Below are 20,582 nucleotides of genomic sequence, written 5' to 3'. Positions count from 1 at the left end.
CCTGGGGCTGGCACGGCGGGCCCGCAGTCGAGGAGGGAGTGGGGCAAGGTGCTCCCTCTCTGGGGGCCTGGGCTTATGTAGTGGTGCACATTGGCCCAGCTTCAAGGCCAGGTAGGGCCCTGTCCGCTCCAGGCAGCCAGGGTGTTTGTTCTTGGGGAGGGGCTGGGGCAGGAAAGAGGCCTGGAGGAGGAAGGATTTGCAGCTCTGTGCCACCAGACAGGGGTCACCCTCACCACCCCCTGCAGCTTCTGATGATGGGGAGGGAGAGGGCAGGGCCACTGGCCCGGGCTGCTCTGGATACAGAGCTCCTGGACCTGTAGGGAGGGCAGTCACGGACCTGCCCAACGTCAGCTCCTCCTGGAACTTGGCCCACAGAGGAGTGGGCTGGAGGGGTGGAGGGCCTGGCCTGCGTCAGCTCCTGGTCCCTGATGAGTGACAAGGCACTGTGGGCAGACTGACTTCTCTAGGGTCATTGCCTGGCTTGGCCCCATGGCTCCTGCTCAGCTCAGGAATGCCCCTTGGTCATGTGTACCTGATCTTTGTGACTCACGGGCTTCCTGGGTGGAGGATCCATGTGCAGCTGGGAGAGCCCTCTGGGAAGGCACGAGGCTTCACTCTGCTGGGGAGAGAGGCTCAAGGCTGGCTGGCCAAGGCAGGCCAGAGCACCTGCATCCCGTGCCTCCTCCAGAGCCAGCTTGTCACACCTGTGTGGGGGTGAAGGAGTGTGCACTCCGGGGGTCCTGGACGTGCAAGGGTGCTGCACACAGGCTGGGGAGTGGTGGCAATGAGGGCCGCTGGGGTTTCCTGGCCCCAGCCTTTAAATGTGCTTGTCAAGCTTCCCAGGCACAGGGTGGCCACTGCTGGACCGTGAACAGCCTCTACCAGCACCCTCTACAGGATGCATACGCGGATGCCCTGGCTTGGCGCTTCTTCCCTGTTTGACGGACACTGGGCTTTCCGTTCCCTGTCTTGCAGTCTGAGAATCTGCCCCAGGGTGGACCCCAGGTCAGGGAGCACTCGGGAGTTTTCTAGGTCTGCTTGTTTTGTTTGCTGCAAGATCAGCATCTCGGTAGCCGCACCCTGCTCCCCTGTGTCTGTATCTCTGAGGATGAATTTGTAGAGGTGGAATTACTGGGAAAATGGTAACCCGTCTTAAAAACGGAACCACTCCATGCCCACTAGGCTGGCTGTGATGAGAGAGAGAGAGAGAGAGGACAGCGAGGGCTGGCAAGGACGTGGAGAAAGCAGAAGCCTGCGTGCTGAGGGTGGGCTGGAGAAGGGCGTGGCCGCGTGAAGAACAGCCCTCCAAAAGGGGTACGCCCTGGGTTCCTCAAAAAGGTGAAACTAAAATCTCTGTGTGATCCAGTCTCCCACTCCTAGGTACTTGCCCAAAAGAATCAAAAGCAGGGACTCAGATCCTGGCACCCTGTCGTCCTCACAGCACCCTCCCCAGCTCCTGAGAGGTGGAGCAGCCCACGGTGGATGAGTGGCAAACAAAGTGTGGTCCACCTGCACAGGGGCGTACGCAGCTTTCAAAGGCACTCTGATGTATCCTACAAACTTGAGGCCGAGCTGGGTGAGCTAAGAGGATCACAGAAGGACACTCACATGAGGTCCCTTCTGTGGTCCATCACAGACACGGAGGAGGAGGAGAGGGATGGGAGAGGGAGTGGCGCTCAACGGGGCAGCGCTCCAGCTGGGAGGTGAGGGAGCTCTGAGAGCCGCGCAGTGTGAGAGCCTAAGGCCCCGGGCACTGAGTGGGGTCAGGATGGGGACTTCTGTGTCTTGGGCATTGTACCATAATAATGATTTCAAAAGTTTTTGACACATTTTGCCAACTATCACCCCTTGCTTGACCAGTGGCCCTACAGACTGCCCCTGGGCTCAAGAGGGCTGCTGGCCGGGCCGGGACCTGTCTTCCCCTTTGTCCACTGCTCCTTTAATGAGGGCCTGCTGTGGGAGGCCTCAGGACCCACAAGGGCTGTCCCCAGTGAGCATGGGCTCTGACCTCAGGACCCCGGGCTAGTGCTCCCACTGGCTCGTCCGCACCCCGTCATTCCCAAGTTGCAGGTTCCCAGGGATGAGGTTTTCATGGTCTCCAAAGTTTTCTTTCATATCCAGCCCATGGCTGCAGGGCTGGAAGGACCCCCACCCTGGCGTGGGGTGGGCTGGTACCCTGGCCTGGACCCTCTGTGCTCATGGGCTGCTCACTTGCTGGACCCCACTCTCCTTGGTCTTCCCACAGGTTGGGCAAAAGGCTGGTGGCAAGAACACCTGGGCGCCACCCCGGATGTTGCTAGGTGTGGGTCCACTGCCTGGGTGGCCACCTCTCCCTGCTCCAGCAGCCCTGAGGCCTCTGTCCTTGCTGACCTGGGGTCCGGCCTACTCCAGCCCTGGGTTGGGTCAGGGTGTCCTGCCTGTCCTTGCCCACCCTCTCCTAGATGGAGCTCCTCAGGGGTGGGCTCAGCCCTGTGTTCACTCAGCGCTCCACAAAGCCTTGTGGTAAGGGGGCAGCTGCAGCCCCAACCCCGGTCCTGCCCTCGTACTGCCTGGGCACCCTCCCATGGACAGGGCAGGACAGGCCCAGTGTGGCCGGTCAGGGTCACGGCTATTGAGACACCCGGATGTGGCCAGCCACCCAGCCTGTTTGCTCAGCCTGTGGGCCAGTTTACCTCTTCACAGTCGAAGGAGCAGGGAGCAGGGGTAAGGAGGAAGGGACACGGCTGTTCCTGCTGGGGAGGGGGAGCTGGCCAGCGGCCCCCCGGGCTGTGCCAGGAACCTGCCCTGTGGCTCTGACGGTGGAGCCTGGCCCAGCCTGGGGCGAGTCCCTGTCCATCATTCTAGCCTCTGAGCCCAGACAAAGGGGACTGCACAGAGCCTCGGGAGGGCACATGGCCCTGGACTCATCCCATGAGGAGTGAGGGCCTGCCTTGACCCTGTGGGCCATGACACCTTCCCCAGTCCCCTCCAGAGGCCGTCTCCACATAAGCCACCTCTTGCCACAGCTGCTACCAGCCCAAGCCACCGCCCACTGTCACCAACTGCCCAGCCCTGCTCACCCTCAGCCCTGGTGGACGGCCCTGAGGGCTCAGCCCCGACATAGGGTTGTCCACATGGCCAATGGCCCTGGAGCTGTGGCCAATGCTGTGGTGACAGCCTGCAGGAGTCCTCAGCTCTCCGTCCCTGGCCGTGCCAGGAGTGGGCTGGCAGGGCCATGTGGTGGCTTTGAGAGCTGTCCCTTTGCCACGGCAGCTACTCCATTTTACAGGCACACCACAGGGACGCCGTTCGAGGCCCAGCTGGCCGTCTTCTGGCTTGGGTGAGAGGCAGCCTCTGGTCTGGGTGTGCACTCCCTAAGCCTCTCCAGGTGGTGCTCTCTCCATGAGCCCACTGCCCATCCACGTGTCTTCTTTGGGATAGTGTCTGCCAGGTCCTCTGTCCACTGATGAGTGGGTTTTCTGCTGTTTGGGGCATTAGTTGCTTAGTTCTTTCTGTGTCTCCGGTGCCGGTCCTTCTCAGGTAAGTGATGTAAAGGCATTTTCTTCGGTCCCCACCTTTTTGCGCCCTCGGTTCTCATCTAGGAGTTTCATGGTTCAGCTCTGGTGTCTGCCTCTGGGCTGTTTGGTGCACTCCTGAGCTCGTGGGTGCGAGGCGAGGGTCTAGCTGCCCTCCTGCACACAAGTCTGGACCCAGTTGGTCATGTGGAGTGTTCATTCCCAGCTGCTGTATGCCAGCACCGCACCCGTTTCCTTTGTTGAAGTTCTGTATCAATTAAGTTTTTTTTTTTTTTTTTTTTTTTTTTCCTCTTTTTTTTTATTGTTGGTCATTCAAAACATTACATAGTTCCTCATACATCATATTTCACAGTTTGATTCAAATGAGTTATGAACTCCCAATTTTATCCCGTATACAGATTGCTGTATCACATCAGTTACTCAATTAAGTTTTGAAATCAGCAGGTTGGAGTCCTCCAAATTCCTTCTTCTTCCTTGAGAATATTTTGGCTACTCAGGGTCCTATGAGATTGCATATGAATTTTTGGATGGATTTTTCTGGTCCTATTAAGTGCACCACTGGAATTTCTTTCCAGATGCATGGACTCTGTAGATTCTTAGGGTAACATCACCATCTCGTCCATAACAAGTCTCGAGATCCATGAATACAGGTTGTTTCCCACTTTTTTTTGTCTTCAAAATGCTTCTCCAACCACATTCGGTAGTTTTTGGAGTGCAGATCTTTTGCCTGCTTGGTTAGACATAGGAGTCTTCCCTTGTTGGTGCTCTGTGAGTGGAGCCATTTCCTTCTGTGTCCCTTGCCAATGCCTGGCGGCTTGTAGGGCTTCTATTAGCAGCACAGTCCTCTGTGGAGGTGTCAGGGTGTTCTGCCTGAGGCTGACATCGCCTGTGACGGTAGTTTCACTTCTTCCTTCCCAATTTGGGTGGCTCATGCCTTCCTCCTGCCTCATTGCTCTGGCTAAAATTCCCACTTCTGCCTTGAACAATGATCAATGGGGAACTTGCATCTTGCTTGACCCTGGAGGAGGAGTCTCTGTCATATTCAGTGCTTCCCTCCCAGGTCACGTTCTCTGTGTGTGGTTGCCATGTGAGGATGTTAATGTGGTGCACTTCATGGGTTGATCTCCAGATCTCAAGCCATCCTTGCCTCCCAGGGATAGAACGCCCTTGGCCGGGGGTGGGGGTGAATGCTTTAAAATCCCACTGCATTAGTCCACTAGCGTTTTTCTGGGGTCTTTGCATAAATGTGCAGGGGGTGCTGGTCTCTCTCCTCCCTTCCTGCAGTGCCCTAGGATGGCTTCACAGACGAGCACCCTTCCTCCCCAGTATTTTGGAAGGATTTGAGAAGCACTGGTGTCCCTCTTTCGTAAATATTTGAAGGCATTCCTGGGAAGACTGTGGGGTCCTGGGAACTCTCCAGGAACGTTCTGGCTCTGCCCCCTGAGAATTGTGCTTTTGCTATTGGTCACTCCTCAGAACTGACTGTCAGGTGGTGTCCTGGGAGTGGGCATCGTGGCCTGTGCTGCTCACGGTGCCCTCTTGGGGTAGTGTTATCTCTGTAGAGTTGCAGTCATGTCCCCTTTTGCTGCAACTTGTGCAGCCGATCCCGAGAACCCAGCGAGAGTTGATGGGAGATAAGAAAACCACACACAGGTACGGAGAGCAGCTGGGATTGGGGAACGTGCACTCCGGTGGAGACACAGGGACTCAGGAGCTGGCCAGCAAGTCTACTGATGTAGGGGCTCATAATCAGAGGGTCAAAGGCTATGGCGGCGGGGTTCTTGGTGCACCAGAAAGTTCAGGGCTAGAGACACACGTGTTGCCACTTCACAGCTGCTGTGTGTGGGGCTTCCTGTGGCACCCAGGAAGCCCTTGTTAAGAGCATCTGCTGAGCGGGCAGGCTTGAGGATCGCACTGGGGGAACCTGCGGTCACCTTGCTCTGCCAGCCTCCTCCGTCCCTGCCTCTGTCCTGGGAGCTGGCGTTGAACTCCAAGCCATGAACTACAGAATTCCACGGCAGGCACACAGCCCTCCCTCTTGACAGAGCCCACCATCAAGTGGGCAGTCTTCAGTCGGCGAGCGCCACCGGGGAGTTCTCAGGAGTGGCATCAGCTCTGTCCAGGGATCAGTTCAAGCAAGGGGTCACTCACTGCCCTGCCACTGTCCTTTCCCATTTCAGCCATCGAACCTGCTCCTTTGTTCCTAGCCCTTCCATCACAGGCTTGTCCTTTCCCGGATCTTTCAGAGAGCCTGTTGGTTCTGCTGCTTTCCTGTCTGCTGGCTCGTCACTGCTCCACCTTGGTCACCCCGCTCTGCCAGCTTTAGGTCTGGTTTCCCTTCCCCTCCTGGCTCCCGCGGACGCAGGGTCAGCTGCCATGAGAGGCCTTTCCTTCCCACGGCCCGCACAGGCTGCACCTTCCCACTCTGAAGCCCAGTGTTCTGGGGCTGTGTTGTTTCCCTTGCTTTAGGAATGGTCCGCCGTCCCTTCCGACCCCTCTTCCCACTGCCTGGGAGCCTAAGAGTGCCATGTTTTATCTCGACGCATTTGTGACGGTCCATTTTCCTCCTCTTGTTGATCTGTTGCTTCATGCCCTGGTGGTTGCAAAGCCCACTCCGTATGATTTCAGTCTTTAATTTCACTCTGGCTCCTGGGGCTCAGAGCCCATGGCTTGTCGTGGAACGTGTTGCTCGTTGCTTGAGCCGTGTGTTCTGCCGTTGGGTTGTGTGTGCATCTTGGCCGTGGTGGTGCACCAGGCCTCTGTCCCCTTTCTCCATCTGCTGCTGAAAGCGAGGTACCAAGGCCTGCTAGCGTCTGACCCTCCGGTTCTGCCCAGGTTAGGGCTGGGCGGCTTGGAGCCCGGTGCCTGGAGCACACACGTTCACAGGTTGAGTGACTCTTCCTGTGTCCCACGTAAGGTCTTTCTCGGTCTCTTGTAGCCTGAGTGTGGGTTCTCTTCCCGTAGTACAGCCTCCCCAGCTCTCTTCTGGTGCCAGTCTGCAGGGAACGTGGTTCTTCCCTCTGTCCTGGCGCTCTCTGCCTATGGGAAACCTCGGTTCTGGGAATTCCTGTGGACAGCACGGAGGTCAACGGTGGGCTCTGGTCCCAAGTCTGCCGATCACTCTTTCCAGGGGCGAGTGTCAACCTCTTCATCACAGGATTGGGAAGCGGGTGCTGCCTCCCCTTGCTGCCTGAGTCTGCTTGTCTTTTTGAGCCTCATTCCCTTCAACTTTCCTTTTGTGTCTATTTGAATTTTTGAAGTGACAAATTTCAATTCCCACCTCATTTTATTTGTGGGTATTCTATAGATTTTTTTTTGAGGTTAGTGTGGGGATTACATATAACCTCTTGAAGCTATAATAGTCTGGTCTGAATTGATAACAACTTCAATTGTCTTCAGAACTCTACTTCTACACTGCCCTGTCACCTCCCCTTGCATCTCACACATTTAAAACTTGGGTTTATAATTATTTTTATGCATGTGCCTTTTTTTGGGGGGGTACTGGGGATTGAACTCAGGGGCACTCAACCACTAGCTACATCCCCAGCCTCTTTTTGTATTTTATTTAGAGAGACAGAGTCTCGCTGAGTAGCTTAGGGCCTCGCTAAGTTGTTGAGGCTGGCTTTGAACTCACAACCCTCCTGCCTCAGCCTCCTGAGCCTCTGGGATCACAGGTGTGCACCACTGTACCCAGCTGCATTTGCCTTTTAAAGCCTATAGAAAATAAAAGTGGGGCTATAAGCCAAAATGACCATAACGCTGGCCTTTCATGTTTTCCATGCATTAAGTCTCCTGAGGTGTTTCTCCAGGTGCCCGAGTTACTGCTAGTATCCTTTCATTCCAGCCTGGAGGACTTTCTTTGGCATTTCTTTTGGGCATGTCCAGGGGCCAGGCACCCCGAAGCCATTGCTTATCGGAGAATGTTGTACTTTCTCCCTGGTTTCTGGAGAACCCTTTTGCCAGATAGGGAATTCCTGGCAGGTGGTTCCTCTCCTGGCAATTTAAACATGCTCCACTGCCCTTCTGGCCTCCCAGGTTCCGGATGGCAAATCTGGTGCCGATTCTGCAGCCCTCAAATGGCACATGTCACTCCCTCCCGGTTGCTTTCAAGATTCTTTCTTTGTTTTCATCTTTTGACAGTCTATCACGTGTCTCAAGGTGGATCTTTTTGAGGCTATCCTACTTGGAGGTCGACAACTTCTTGGATTTGCAGATTTGTGTGTTTCATCAGATTTAGGAAGTTGTTGGCTCTTGTCTCCTTGGATGATTTTCCTCCCTTTGTCTTCTCCTCTGGACTCTGGTGTGGCCCTGGGGGCTGTGCCACCGTCACTCAGAATCTATGCACTCTTCTCCAGCCTTTAATTCTTCTCTTCAGGCTTGATCCTTCCAATTTATGTTCAGCTTCTCTGAGTCCCTTCTGCCTGCTCACGTCTGCTTTTGAACACTTTAGCCATGATTTCATTTCAGTTATTAGAGTTTTCGGCCCCAGGATTTCTGTTTGGTTCTATGGTTCCTATCTTTTTGTTGATTTTCTGGCTTTATGCAAGCTTTGTCTTACTGATTTCCTTTGTTTCTTTATTTATGTTTTCCTTCAGCCCTTTGAGCATACTTAACACAGTTGTCCCAGAGTCTTTGTCCTGATGTCTGAATTTGCTCAAGGATGATTTATGTCAGTTAATTTTGTTCCTTTGAATGGGTCATGTTTTCCTGTTTCTTTATAAGCCATGTGATTTTGTTTTTGTTGAAAAACCAGGGATTTGACTATGATGTGATAACCCTGGAAATTGGATTCTGCCACTTCTCCAGTGTTTGCTATTCTTATTTTTCTTTCTTATTGTTGAAAGTTGTAAAAATCCACTGTTTTTCAGATGTTTCCAAACTAGTTTTGCAAGGACTACTCTTTGTCATGAGTGATTGCTAAAGATGCAGTTCCTTTAGCTTGTGTTCCACTGATTTTTTAAAACATTTTCATTGGTGCATTATAGCTGTAGGTTATTATGGGATTTGTTCTTACATATTTATACATGCACACAACATTATTATATAATTTGGCCAATATCGCTCCCCAGCACTCCACTCCCCTCTTCACTAATGTTTTAAAAGAGATTTCCTTGATTGACAGAAGTGTCCCCAGAGTTTGCACCCTGGCTGTGGGTTGAAGCCGTCCTTTGACACTGAGGTCAGCTCATTCCAAGCCCAGGGATCAGCGTGTGATGAGGTCTTGCCTGGGCATGACTGTGACCTCCTACATCCCCTGTGTACAGGCTGCCTTGGAGGTCCTGATTTCCCGGGTTCTCCCTCAGCTCATCTAGGCCTGCGGATGTCTTCACCCTTAATCTCTTGTTCCAGGAGTCTGTGAAGCCTCTCGAAGCTTTTCCCACTGGAGTTCCAGATGGAGCTGGGCAGGTCACACCAGTCTCCCAAGAGTTCCATGTTGGAGCAACTGGCCTTGGGCAGCGGGCAACTCTTCAAGACCGACTCATCGATGTCTGGGGAGGTGACGGGTGTGTGAGTCAAGTGCTGCAAACACTCCTCCTCTCCTCAGTGGCTTCTGCATGTTGGGCGTTTGCTCAGTTTGACTCTCAGCTCTTCTCCGGAGCCCTGGCAAAGGTGGTCGGGCAGATGCTTCTTGCTTTGGGGGTTGTTGTGGGTGGTGGTGTGAATGTTTCCGTAAAGGAGGACACTTAGAGCTTTCTAGCCCACTACTGTGCTAGCTAATGTATAGCTTTAAAAGTCTCCATTCTGAAATAGGAGTCTATACTGATAAGTGAAAAATAGATAAATGGAAGAGAGGAGAAAGCCCTTTCTGTGGCAGAATGTCTACTAAGAAAAGGGGAGGAAAAGGGAGACCCTGGCAGACGCGAAGGGTGGCACAGGCTGAGGGGGCAGGAGGCCGCATGGTCCCCAGCGTCTCCACGGGCTCTTGCTGATCCCCAGGAAGCGCTGCACCAAGTGGTGATGTGGCCCTCCCCTTGGCGGGTCTGATGGGCAGCCCTGGGAGGGCCTGTCTGCACCGAGTCTCTGTCCAGGGGCTCCCAGCCTCAGTGTGGCAGGCCAGGGGTGGTGCTGTGCGCCAAGACCAGCCCGCAGGCCACAGGAGCGAGCGTCAAGGTGGAGAAACAGGAGGGCTAGGACAGGTTCCAGAGAGGAGACTAAAGAGGCCACTCCTGGGCCATGTGGCCTTGGATCAGCCTGCGGGAGGTGGGCAGCTGTGAGGGACATGGCTGGCTCGTGGGGTCCCTGGTCAGGCCTGTGGTGCTGTGGACACACCTGCCTCTTTGGGGTGAAGCGGTATATTTCTTACACTCGGGAAGTTCAGAAAAAGCCTGTAGGTACAAATAGTGGCACACAGAGCCCAGTGTGTGCTGGCCCCTTGGGGCAGGGGGCACGGGAGCCCCGAGTTCTGTTTTCACAACTAACCTATAAATTCAAAACTGTATCAAGATAAAAAGTCCCGGGGATGGAGCTGGAGCTCGGCGACAGAGCGCTGGCCTCCTGCGTGTGAGGCCCTGGGTTTGATTCCGAGCACCACATATAAATAAGCAAATGAAATAAAGGTCCATCAACAACTAAAAAATAAAAACAATAAAGTCCCATAAGCTCTGTGTGATTTGAAGAATGAGCCAGTGGGAGGCCAAGAGGGCCACTGCCATTGCCTCCTGTGGACATGGACCCCAGTGTGAGGCAGGGAGGGCAAAGGGGAAGGGGTGAACTGGAGGGGGGGGGGCTGTCTTGGGGCAGAGCCAACCTGAGCAGGTAGCAGAGGGGCCAGACGCCCGGCCCACCCCAGCACATGGTGTGCCCTCCGCTCCCCTGTCCCACCAGCACCCTGTGGAGGGCCGTGGCCTGGGGCTGGCTCTCGGCAGTGGGCAGGCAGGGCACAGGGGCCAAGAGTGGGAGCGGATGCGGCGGGTGGGCGTGCAGGACAAAGCCAGAGGCAGGCCCTGCGGCCAACACATTTGCTCAGGATTAGACAACAAGAGGGAAGCAAACATGAGCGGGGGCCCTGTGTCCTGTCCCTGGACAGAGGTGCCAAGTGTTGGTCGGCAAACAGGCCCTCCCTTCTCTCCAGGAACCTGGTGTTGACTCAGTGACTGGGGGGTTTGCAGAGGGCCTGGGGCAGCCCAGGCTTCCTTCCCCAAAGGCCTGGTGCTGAGAGGAACTGGTACCCAGGCTGGCTGGGCATCCACACCCAGGCTGCTGGCCCTGTTCCCCCGTTACCTGCCTGGGCCCCTGACCCAGCCCAAGAGATACACCCCAGGCCTGGTCTGGACCCGGGGAAGGGGAGACACAGCCCGACGCACAGGCCCGACCCTTGCAGGGGCCCAGGCCCAGGTGTGGCTCCTCGGCCCTGCTTTTGTGCCTGGCTGGGTGTCTTCATGTCCCTGAATTCTGGCCTCCCAGGGCCACATCACCACACGACAAATGTGGATGCTTGGAAAGAAATTCGCAGATGGCTGGAGGTGAGTGTGTGCTCCTGAGGGTCACGGGGTCAGGCTGCCCAAGGTCAGTGGCCAGGAAACAACACTGAACGGTACCCTGGGGTGATCAGGAAGCATGAAGGGTATGGTGAGGACTGGCTTGGGGGTGGCTGGGGTGAGGTCACAGGGTCCCCCAGCTGCTGGCGACACAGAGGAGCTGCCACCAGGTCCCCCTCAGGACGGTGGCAATACTGGACCAATGCATTGTGGTTTGGAAGAAGGGTCCCAGCCAGGGGAGAGCCCCTTCCTGTAGGTCCACCGCCCTGGGTGGACCCTGAGTGTGCACATCCAGGAGCTGGAGACCTGCAGCCCAGGACGGCACGTACACCCCCACGTGCCAACAGCCAAGGCGTCACCGGCCTCTCCAGAAACAGTTTGGGCAGGTGGTCCAGCCATTGCTGCTGCGGTCCCAGTTGGAGGTATGGACATGGCCCTGGGGACATCACTCTGGGAACAGCTGCCCGTGACATCCTGGAGAAGAGGCTGGGTCTCTATGGAGTTGTGCAGGGGCCTCCCGAGCCTGGCTCAGGTGCCACAGTCCATGGCCGACACGTGTAAGGAGCAGGGGACTCGAGGCACGACCTGCCACCAAGGTTCAGCCCCACCGTTTCCATACAGAACCATCCACGTGGGACCGCCGCAGGCCTGCTCTGAGCAGAACCAGAACCCTCAGTGTTTGTTCATGGTTCTTCATGGAAGGCCCAAGAGCACAGCCCTCAGCCAAGACAGAGCTCATTCAGTAGGAAATACAGACCCCTAAAGACGGAGCCGGAGGGACGGAGAGGAACTGCCCCATCCCGGGCCCATTGGAGGCTGAGGCTGACCGAGGGTGCAGGAAGAGGCCGGGTGTGGGGACAGTAGGGAGCCCCACCTCACAGCCTCCTCTTGGGTGATGGGGAGAGTTGGGTCTTGAGATGGAGGCACAAGCTTTGCCCTCGTCTGGGGACAGTGAAGGCTCCAGGCTCCTGGGAGCCCCCCTGGCTCCCTGCTCAGATGTCCCTGGGCCTGAAGGGGGACTCCTCTCTCTGGGTGGAAGCTGAAGGGTTGCAGCCAAAGTGGAAGAGTCGTGGGAGGGGCCAGTGGGTGGGAAGGGCTGCCCTGCCGAGTGCCCAGAGGTCCACTCCTCACAGCCCATTTGGGGGTCTTTGGAAATTGGGCCTCTGAGGCTGTGGTGGGCCTGCTCCTCAATTCGGAAGCACCAAGACACTCACAGAACAAGTCCTGGCTTGGCCTGGGCCAGGGGCCCATCGATGGGCATCAGCCTGGCTGTTCTGGAGTGTCACCGAGTCTCGGGTGTTTGCCTTGGAGGAAGAACAGGTCTGATCTGTTTCAGGGACCCTTCTGGGCACCCTCCTGTAGCCCAGCTCAGCCCACAAGGCCCCACGTCGGGTGCTGGGGCTGGCAAGGCAGCAGCTGGCATGGGCCCCCTCCTGGGACGACGGCTGGTCCCCCCCACCAGGGAGTGAGCACAGGCAGAGACCCAGGTCCTGGGCATCCTCACTCACCAGGGCAGCTGGGAGGACGGGGGGTGGGTGGCGGCTGGGACAGTGCCACCCCAGTTTGGGATACAGGACATCAAGTTCCCCCTGACAGCCATGGATGGGCCTGGGGCTTAGGGGTGGACTGTGGGGACAGTGGTGATGAGGAAAGCACCCGGAGGGACAGGGCTCAGCCAGGGCTCAGCCAGGACTCAGGAGGCCTGACCTTGCTTGGCCATTTGTGCCAGGTGGAGGCTGAGCCAGAGCGGAGTCCAGCGCAGGAGACCCTGCCCCAGGGTCACAGGTAAGGCCACCGAGGCTGGGACCCCTGGGGTAGGGCTCTGAGCTGAGGGCGTGCAGGGTGGGACAGTGGTGGCAGGCAGAGGTGGGTGAGATGGCAGCAGGGCCGTCACCAGCAGGTGAACTGAGTCACTCCGTGGCGGAAGAGAGAGCAGAGCACGCGCTGGACCTGCCCCCGCAGCTGCTCGGACCCTGGCCAGCCCCCTGCCCAGCCCTGGAGACCACCCACAGGACACACTAGGGGTGGCCCTCCACGGCCTCAGTGTTGCTTTGTCTGTGAAAAGGCGGAGTCCTGGGCGCAGCCCACTAGCTGGGCTTTAGGAGTAGAGCATTCTCCTCTGAGGGGAGAGAGGAAGCTACCGCAGCCAGAGCGGCCTGCTGGGGCCTCGTGTCCTGGCCACCCTGTCCTGGGACCCTGTGGGCAGAACCCCTCTGCCTTTGCCCATCGAAGCCTGAGAGACCTCCCTGCTTCTGCGTGGCTGCCCCCCTCCCTGCTCCAGGGCTTTGTCACCTTGACCTCTAGGGGGTGGCAGGGGTCTGGAGGCCCCTTCTCCTCCGCCCCCCGACCACTCTCCCCTCCCCCGTCCCTGCCTTGTCTGCCCCTCCTACCTGTGCCACCCACGCTGCCCTGCCAGGATGACTGCGGGGCCTCAGTGCCCTGGCTCTGACCCCTGGGGGCCAGGGCTGGTCAGGTCTGCCAGGCTCCAGGAAGCCCTGGGACACAGGGTCTTCCCCCCGCATGGGTCCCAAGCATGAAGGAGGTGGAACTCAAGTCTGTGGGCCCCTGTGGGCCCCTGCGGGCAGCCCCCACAGCGGGCCCAGCCCCAGGGCCAGGCTTCACGGGGCCTCAGGGGCACGTAGCAGCTGCCCAAGCCAGCCTGGGCCCACAGCCTCTTCCTGCTCATTTCAAGCGTGACCGGTCATTCCACCCCTTCCCGTGTTCAGGAGGAATGGGAAAGAGGGGCCGCACCACACGATTGGGACATGTCCTGCTTCTGTGTCTCTTTCTGGAAACAGTGACTTGCATAACCTGGCCTGGACTGTGGGGGCCAGGGTGGGCGGGTGCTGCCACCCAGGGACGTGTGATCCGGTTACTTCCTGCTACCACGCCATGGTTCCAGGCAGGGAGGTGACGCAGGGAGGGCTCCGGGGGGTGGAGGGTTCGTCACTGCAGTGCCCACCCCACCCTGAGAGGAAGAGGTGGCTTGCTGGGACACCTGATCCTCTCCAGGGGGCAGCATCACCAATTAGGGTGATGGGAGGTCAGTGGGGTCAGCGGGGTACCCAGAGCAGGCCTGCAGGACTGGCCAAGCTCCCAGGCTGTGCTTTGCCCTGCCACCCGTGGTCAGGCCTGGAAGGCCCCTCTGCTGCCCCCACCTGGTCACTAACAGAGTTGACCCCCCAAATCAACTCTGTGGCCCACACAGCTGGGAGCAGATAGCCCAAATCAGGTGAGGCAGATGGGGGACAAGATCCTGGGGAGAACACTGGGCACCCTCAACCTCCATGCTGGCAGGCCCTGCCAGAGTGACCCCCCACACCCATGGAGGCCGCCTGTCATTAGGCCAGCTGTCAGGGTGAACCCCTTGTAAACCCAAAGCCCAGGGAGGACTGGGTCCAGCTGCACTCCATGACCTCTCAGAGCAGGAGGAGCTTGGGGGGCCTTGGGGGCCACAGGGCAGAAGGGGTGGGAGGGCCGTGGTCCTCCAGCCAGTCCCTGCCCAGGGGGTCGCTATGTGAACCCTAAGAAGCCAACCTCACCCTCTCCAGGGGCCACACCCCTGAGATTCCAGGCGGTTTGCGTCCCCACTCGGGGCTGCCTCAAGGGACAAGGCCTGCCAAGAACCTAAGTCCAGCCCCAGGACCTGAGCCCTCGACCTGACCTGTCCCCCGTGTGGCAGGCTCAGGACATGCAGCCACACTCCTGCCAACAAAGTGTGCCAGCCCGGCTCTGACCTCAGACCAAGCAGCCTAGCCCTGCGGTCAGGGCAGGGTCAGGGCTGGGTCAGGGCTGGGCCCCTAGCCCCTCCCCAGCTGGGCCTGGTTCTGATAACTGAGGCAGCAGGTGGTCGAAACAGTGACATCCAGTTCCAGGAGTTGGGACCAGGGAGACTGCCCACAAACAAGGGACTCGAGACCAGCTTCCCACGTCCATGCTGCTGACGGCCAGCATGCAGCCTCTCTGGCCTCATATTTCCTTTTGAGAGACAAGAAACAGACATGAGGACCGTGTCCCTGCCCTCCTGATGTCACAGGGACATCTAGATGATGTCTGACCTCGCCCTGCCGTATTCCAACTACTCCATGTGCCCTGCCCAATGTCCACAGGTCAGAGGACTTTCTGCCTAGACAGAGGGGCTCTGGGACCCCTTAGATGTTAGGAGGCCTAGGCAGGACCCTTAGCCCCGGGATGTGCCCAGGTGTCAGCCCCCATCCTCTGAGGTCCAGCCCAGGCCTCCCCACATGTGGCCAGGACCCAGCCAGCTGACACCTTGCTCTTTGGCATCTGCTCTGACTGCACCCCCCCCCCCGCCCCACCTGCCCTAGGCTGGGGCTGGGCCAGGTCTGAACCCGCTGGGCACTGATGTAAGATGTGGCCCCTGGGCTGACAGGTTCCCTGCCCATTCCAGGCCTGTCTGGATCCCTCCACCAGCTCTGGAGCCTGGGGCCAGCAGTGCCTACCACCTCCACCCCTGGTGTAACTGGTGCTGAGTGACTAAAGCCAGGTGTCTCAGGTGTGCCAGGTGTCACTCGTTCACTGACTCATTCTCTGGGTCTTCACAGAGGAGGGATCCACTAAGATCATGGCAGTTCTGGAGGGTGGATGGCAGGCACAGGGAGGAGCAGGAGCTAGGTGGATTTCCAGGACTCTGTCCACACTCTGCAAAGTGTCACTGGGTCCTCTGTGGAGTTGCTGAGCTCCCTGTGCCCTTGGAGGTACCACACATGCACTCACACCAAACTGGGCACTAGGCAGCAGCATCTAGAGGCTCTCTATGGAGCCTACCCTGGGAGTGTGGGTTCACCAGCTGAAGACACAGCTCAGAGGTCCTCTCCTGGGCGCATGGACATGTCCTGATGGCACTTGTGGGGCTGCCTGGATTCAGTTCCTCACCCACTCACTCACTGAGTCATTCATCCATGCCCTAATGCTCATTCATCACTCACTCATTCACTCACTCATTCACTCACTCATTCACTGATTCATTCAATCACTCATTCACTGATTCATTCAATCACTCATTCACTCACTCATTCACTGATTATTCAGTCATTCATTCACTGATCATTCAATCACTCATTTACTGATCATTCAATCTCTCATTCACTGATCTTTCAATCACTCATCCACTGATTCATTCAATCACTCATTCACTGATTCATTCAATCACTCATCCACTGATTCATTCACTGATTCTCTCAATCACTCATTCACTAACTCATTCACTCACTCATTCACTGTTCATTCACTCATTCACTGATCATTCAATCACTCATTCACTGATTCATTCACTGATTCATTCAATCACTCATTCACTCATTCATTCACTGATCTTTCAATCACTCATTCACTGATCATTCACTCACTCATTCACTGATTATTCACTCATTCATTCACTGATCTTTCAATCACTCATTCACTGATCATTCACTCACTCATCCACTGATTCATTCAATCACTCATTCATTCATATTCTCATTCTCATTTCCTTGCCCATTTATTCATTCATTCACTCATTAGCTCATTCATTCACTGATTTTTTTTCACTCACTTCATTTATTCATTCATTCATGAGGCACTCTCTAACCCTCCCTGTGCTGTGACCAGATGCCTCTTTGACTCTGGGCAGTAGCTGGACTGTCAATGGCCTCTGCACAGTGACCATCACCTCTGGACAAACCTAAAGTCACTCCTATCTTCCTTTTGAAACAGATGGGCACCCCAAGGAGCTGGAGGCAGCAGGGTTCCCCAGGTAGCCCTCACTAGGCTCCTCAGCCCCTAGTGTCCAGCCTGGGGTATGAGCTCCTGGGTCTGAGGCTGACCCCACCCTATTCCTGGGTTTATGTCCAAGTTCAAGAATTCACATTGTCCACAAATTGCAAAATGCTCCAAGTGTATTTATGAAACAGATTGGTCATTTCCTGAGGAGGGGGACATGGGCCCATGGCTGAGGTAGGAGGGCAGCCAATATCCACATCCCACGTTAGTGAGAGCTTGGTGTGATGCTGAAGTCCCATACCAGAAGAGCCCCACTGACCCCACATTCCCGAACAGGGGGACACAAGTGGATGAGGGCCTCCCCACCTCCATGGACACCTCAAGGGTCAGATCTCCCTTGAAAAGAACATGGTGGGTGGACAGCATGTCCTAGACGGCAGCCACCTTGACGAGGGTGCATGTTCTACTGGCCTTGGAGGATTCAAAGGACGTTTTCCTTGGTGTGTCCCAGAGGACACAGCAGCACTGGCCAGCTCACTGGGGAGGCCTGGGCAGTCCCTCCTAGCTACTGCTCTCTGACTCCTGGCTCTGCTCTTTGCTCTTCTTGGACTCAGACTCCGATGATCCTGAGTGGCTGGTGTCACCTGGTGAGTGGCACTGCTGGCCCAGGCAGCCACAGGCCTCTGCCTGGGTGTAGCTGAAGGTCCGGCTGGAGCCGTCGGCACAGGTCAGGCTCACCTTCTTCCGTGAGGTCCGCAGCTCCTGGCAGCACTGGCACTTGCGCTCCACCGTGTAGGTGTCCAGGGAGTACCTGCGGGCAGAGTCTGCTCAGCACCAGGTGCCCTGCCACAGGTGCTGCCACGGGCCACCCATGCCAAGACCCTGACACCACCAGGCTGCACATGCCCTGTGGCCAGTGTCGAGCTTCCAGTTCTCATTCACCAATTGCTTGGGGGCAGATGCTCCCATCAGGGCTGATTCCAGCCATCACTGTGTGTCCCAGGTCCCAGGGTCAGGAGGGACACCCAGATGGCTGGCTGCAGCAAATTAACAAAGGGGAGCTGGGTTAGGGTCTCAGCAAACACAAGAGCTGATTCCAAACAGGCCAGGCCTGTGGGTCTCAGAATCCTGCTGCCCCACCCCAACTCCCAGTGGCCCTCATGGTATCCCTCTGGCCCTCTTCCTCTCCCTTCATGGTCCTGCCTATCTGCCCCACCCCAGCTGGGTGGACCTAAGTGCACCCCACTGCCGATCACATCTGTGAACACTGCCCCAAGGGACTCCCCGTGGGTCGGGGAGGGAGCAACGGACAGGGGTCCCGTACAAGGAGGTGCTGCTTCCGCAGTTCCCCTGGCAGTAGGAGAGGCGCACAGGCCCGGCCGAGCTGCAGCTGCCCTGCCGGATGGTCTGGTTCCTGTGGTGCAGCCTGCAGGACTTCTCTGGGGACAGACAGACACAGGAGGTGAGTGTCAACACCACCCACTTGCTTCCTGGACCTCCAGGGCTGGAGTCAGACCTGCCAGCAGACCAGCCCTCTTACCAACGTGTGGGCAGACGAAGCAGCAGCCGTCGGAGCTCAGCCGGGCCTGGTCCTGTGCCAAAAAGGGACAGCTGTTAGTACCAGGGAGGCCACTCAGCAGCCTACCCAGAAATGGAGGTGCAGAGATGCAGGCCAGGTTCATATGGGTGTGGCCCCCCACAGGAGGCCACAGGCCTGCTGGCCCCATAGGACTCCCCTTACTGGGTGGGGCCTGGAGCTCACCCGAGCGCAGCTGAGTGCTGCACACTGCTTCTCCACGGTCACCACCTCGAGCCTGTCTTGGTGCTTCTCACACCGGTAGGTCACACAGCGGTTCTCGGGGTCTGACCAGGACTCACCAGGCTGAAAGGAGGCAGGGTAAGTGGCCCTCACGGGGAGATCATGGCCTTGCCAGGCACATGCCTTGGAGAGAACTCCCGAGTGCCCCAGTGCCCAGTGCCCCAGGACCCTGCCTGCTCAGTGCCCAGTGCCCCCCAGGACCTGCCCATTCAGTGGTCAATGCCCCAGGACCCTGTTCACTGAGTGCCCAGTGCCCCCAGGACCCTGTCCATTCAGTGCTCAGTAACCCCCAGGACCCTGCCCACTTAGTGCCTAGAACCCCCAGGACCTGCCCCCCAGGACCTGCCCATTCAGTGTCCAATATCCCCCAGACCCTGTCCACTCAGTGTCCAGTGCCTCCATAACCCCATTCACTCAGTGCCCAGTGCCCCAGGACATTGCCTGCTCAATGCCCAGTGCCCCCCAGACCCTGTCCATTCAGTGCCTAGTACCCCAGGACCCTGTTCACTCAATGCCCAGTGCCCCAGGACCCTGTCCATTCAGTGCCCAGTACCCCAGGACCCTGTCCATTCAGTGCCAAGGACCCTGCCCACTTAGTGCCTGGACCCCAGACCCTGTCCACTCAGTGCCCAGTGCCCAGGACCCTGCCTGCTCAGGACACAATGATTTCTCTGCCTGCATATCCATGGGCAGGGCCTTGCCTGGGCCTTCCTGGAGCTCCCACAGGGGAGTGGCAGCCTTGGCCCCCGCCCACCAGGAGCCCAAGACCTGCTTGTCCAGGCTCCCAGCCCCCGCCCTGAGCCCCAGGTGCCGCAGCTACGCACGTGGAGGAAGTGGTCACGGCCTCTGCTGGTGTTCACGACACAGCTCACTGCCACACACTTTCCACAGCACTGCCCCCTCTGAGCTTGGTATTCGAAGCCCTGCAGGGACAGCGGATGTACGGCCTGAGCTCGCGCTGTCTGCCCAGGGGACGAGGGCAGTGGTGGGGCCGGCACTCACCAGGGGGCAGTGGGTGTTGCAGATCTGGGTCTCACAGCTGACCAGGAAACTGTCCGACGGGGGGCTGCCGGCTGCCTCGCACCAGCACCTTTCACACAGGCTGGAGGAGACCACGGCGCCAGGCTGGGGAGTTAGGCCAGGTGTCAGTGCCCTTGGACTGGGCCCAGGGACAGCCCCCAGCCCTCACAGGTCAGCTTCCCCAGCCTGCCCACAGGCGAACCCACACCCCTGGGGTGGCCCTTGGTGTCACCTCCTGGTGCAGAGCCTGTCACAAGGATGAGCCCTCCATGGGGGCTCTGGGGTCACACACTCTGGGGGCCCGGCTAGAGGCCTGGTGTACTCAGGAGGATACCAAGGAGTGGCCAGCTGCTGGGACCCCAGTGAGGCCAGGCACCCAGCATCAGCACCTCTGGGGGCCTGGGGCCAGGCTGGGGCCTCAGCCACACCAAGCTGCAGACTGGGTCCATGAAGACTCGGTTCCCTGGTCCGGGCAGGGTTCTGAGACGTGGTCTGCGGGGGTCTGCTCTGAACTCTACTTCTACCCCAAGGGGCCGTCAGGGAGCCCAGGAGTGGGAGACCCAGTCCCTGTGGCTGTGGACGGGCCTTACCTGGTAGACGGTCCCGTTGACATTGCAGCCGATTCCGCCTGTCCAGGAGACACACAGGCTGTCACCCTGGCAGGCAGGGACCCAGCCCACCCCACTATGCCACCGAGACCTCCCCTGTTTGGCCACCTTGGCCTCCCGGGCACCAGCAAGTTCTGATGCTCATTGCTGGAGTCATCAGATCTGATCTGTGCCAACATTCGGCCCCAACAAACCACAGCTTCGTCCAGTTATGCCCCCAGGAATCCCCAGCCTGCAGCGTCCAGCATGGCATGTGCAAGGGTCAAGGACACTCACGGCAGATTTGGCTTGGGCAGCAGGCCCCCTCCTCGTGGGTCAGGACCAGGCGGGAGCCCTTGGGGCAGTGCTGGGGCTCCGGGCAGTAGCTGGTGTTGCAGGCTGCAGGTGAGCAAGGGAGTCAGAGTCGGGCCCCTCTGCCCCT

At 57.7% G+C, this 20,582-nt stretch overlaps 1 protein-coding gene across 1 annotated transcript in view; it reads right to left on the bottom strand.

Annotated features, from left to right (window-relative positions):
• Nucleotides 1–17,275: 17,275 nt before the first annotated feature.
• Nucleotides 17,276–20,582, bottom strand: part of Muc5ac (mucin 5AC, oligomeric mucus/gel-forming) — a 29,077-nt gene continuing 25,770 nt past the window's right edge. The window contains exons 42-49 of the mRNA XM_077798188.1: nucleotides 20,438–20,539; nucleotides 20,144–20,181; nucleotides 19,536–19,658; nucleotides 19,358–19,456; nucleotides 18,477–18,596; nucleotides 18,259–18,306; nucleotides 18,039–18,151; nucleotides 17,276–17,525 (exon numbers count right to left, since the gene is read on the bottom strand). Of these exons, the coding sequence (XP_077654314.1) occupies nucleotides 17,276–17,525; nucleotides 18,039–18,151; nucleotides 18,259–18,306; nucleotides 18,477–18,596; nucleotides 19,358–19,456; nucleotides 19,536–19,658; nucleotides 20,144–20,181; nucleotides 20,438–20,539 (893 nt within the window). The remainder of the gene's footprint in view (nucleotides 17,526–18,038; nucleotides 18,152–18,258; nucleotides 18,307–18,476; nucleotides 18,597–19,357; nucleotides 19,457–19,535; nucleotides 19,659–20,143; nucleotides 20,182–20,437; nucleotides 20,540–20,582) is intronic.

This window comes from Urocitellus parryii, chromosome 4 (assembly GCF_045843805.1).
Source record: "Urocitellus parryii isolate mUroPar1 chromosome 4, mUroPar1.hap1, whole genome shotgun sequence".
Taxonomy (NCBI): domain Eukaryota; kingdom Metazoa; phylum Chordata; class Mammalia; order Rodentia; family Sciuridae; genus Urocitellus; species Urocitellus parryii.
This window is presented reverse-complemented; position numbering and strand designations above follow the sequence as displayed.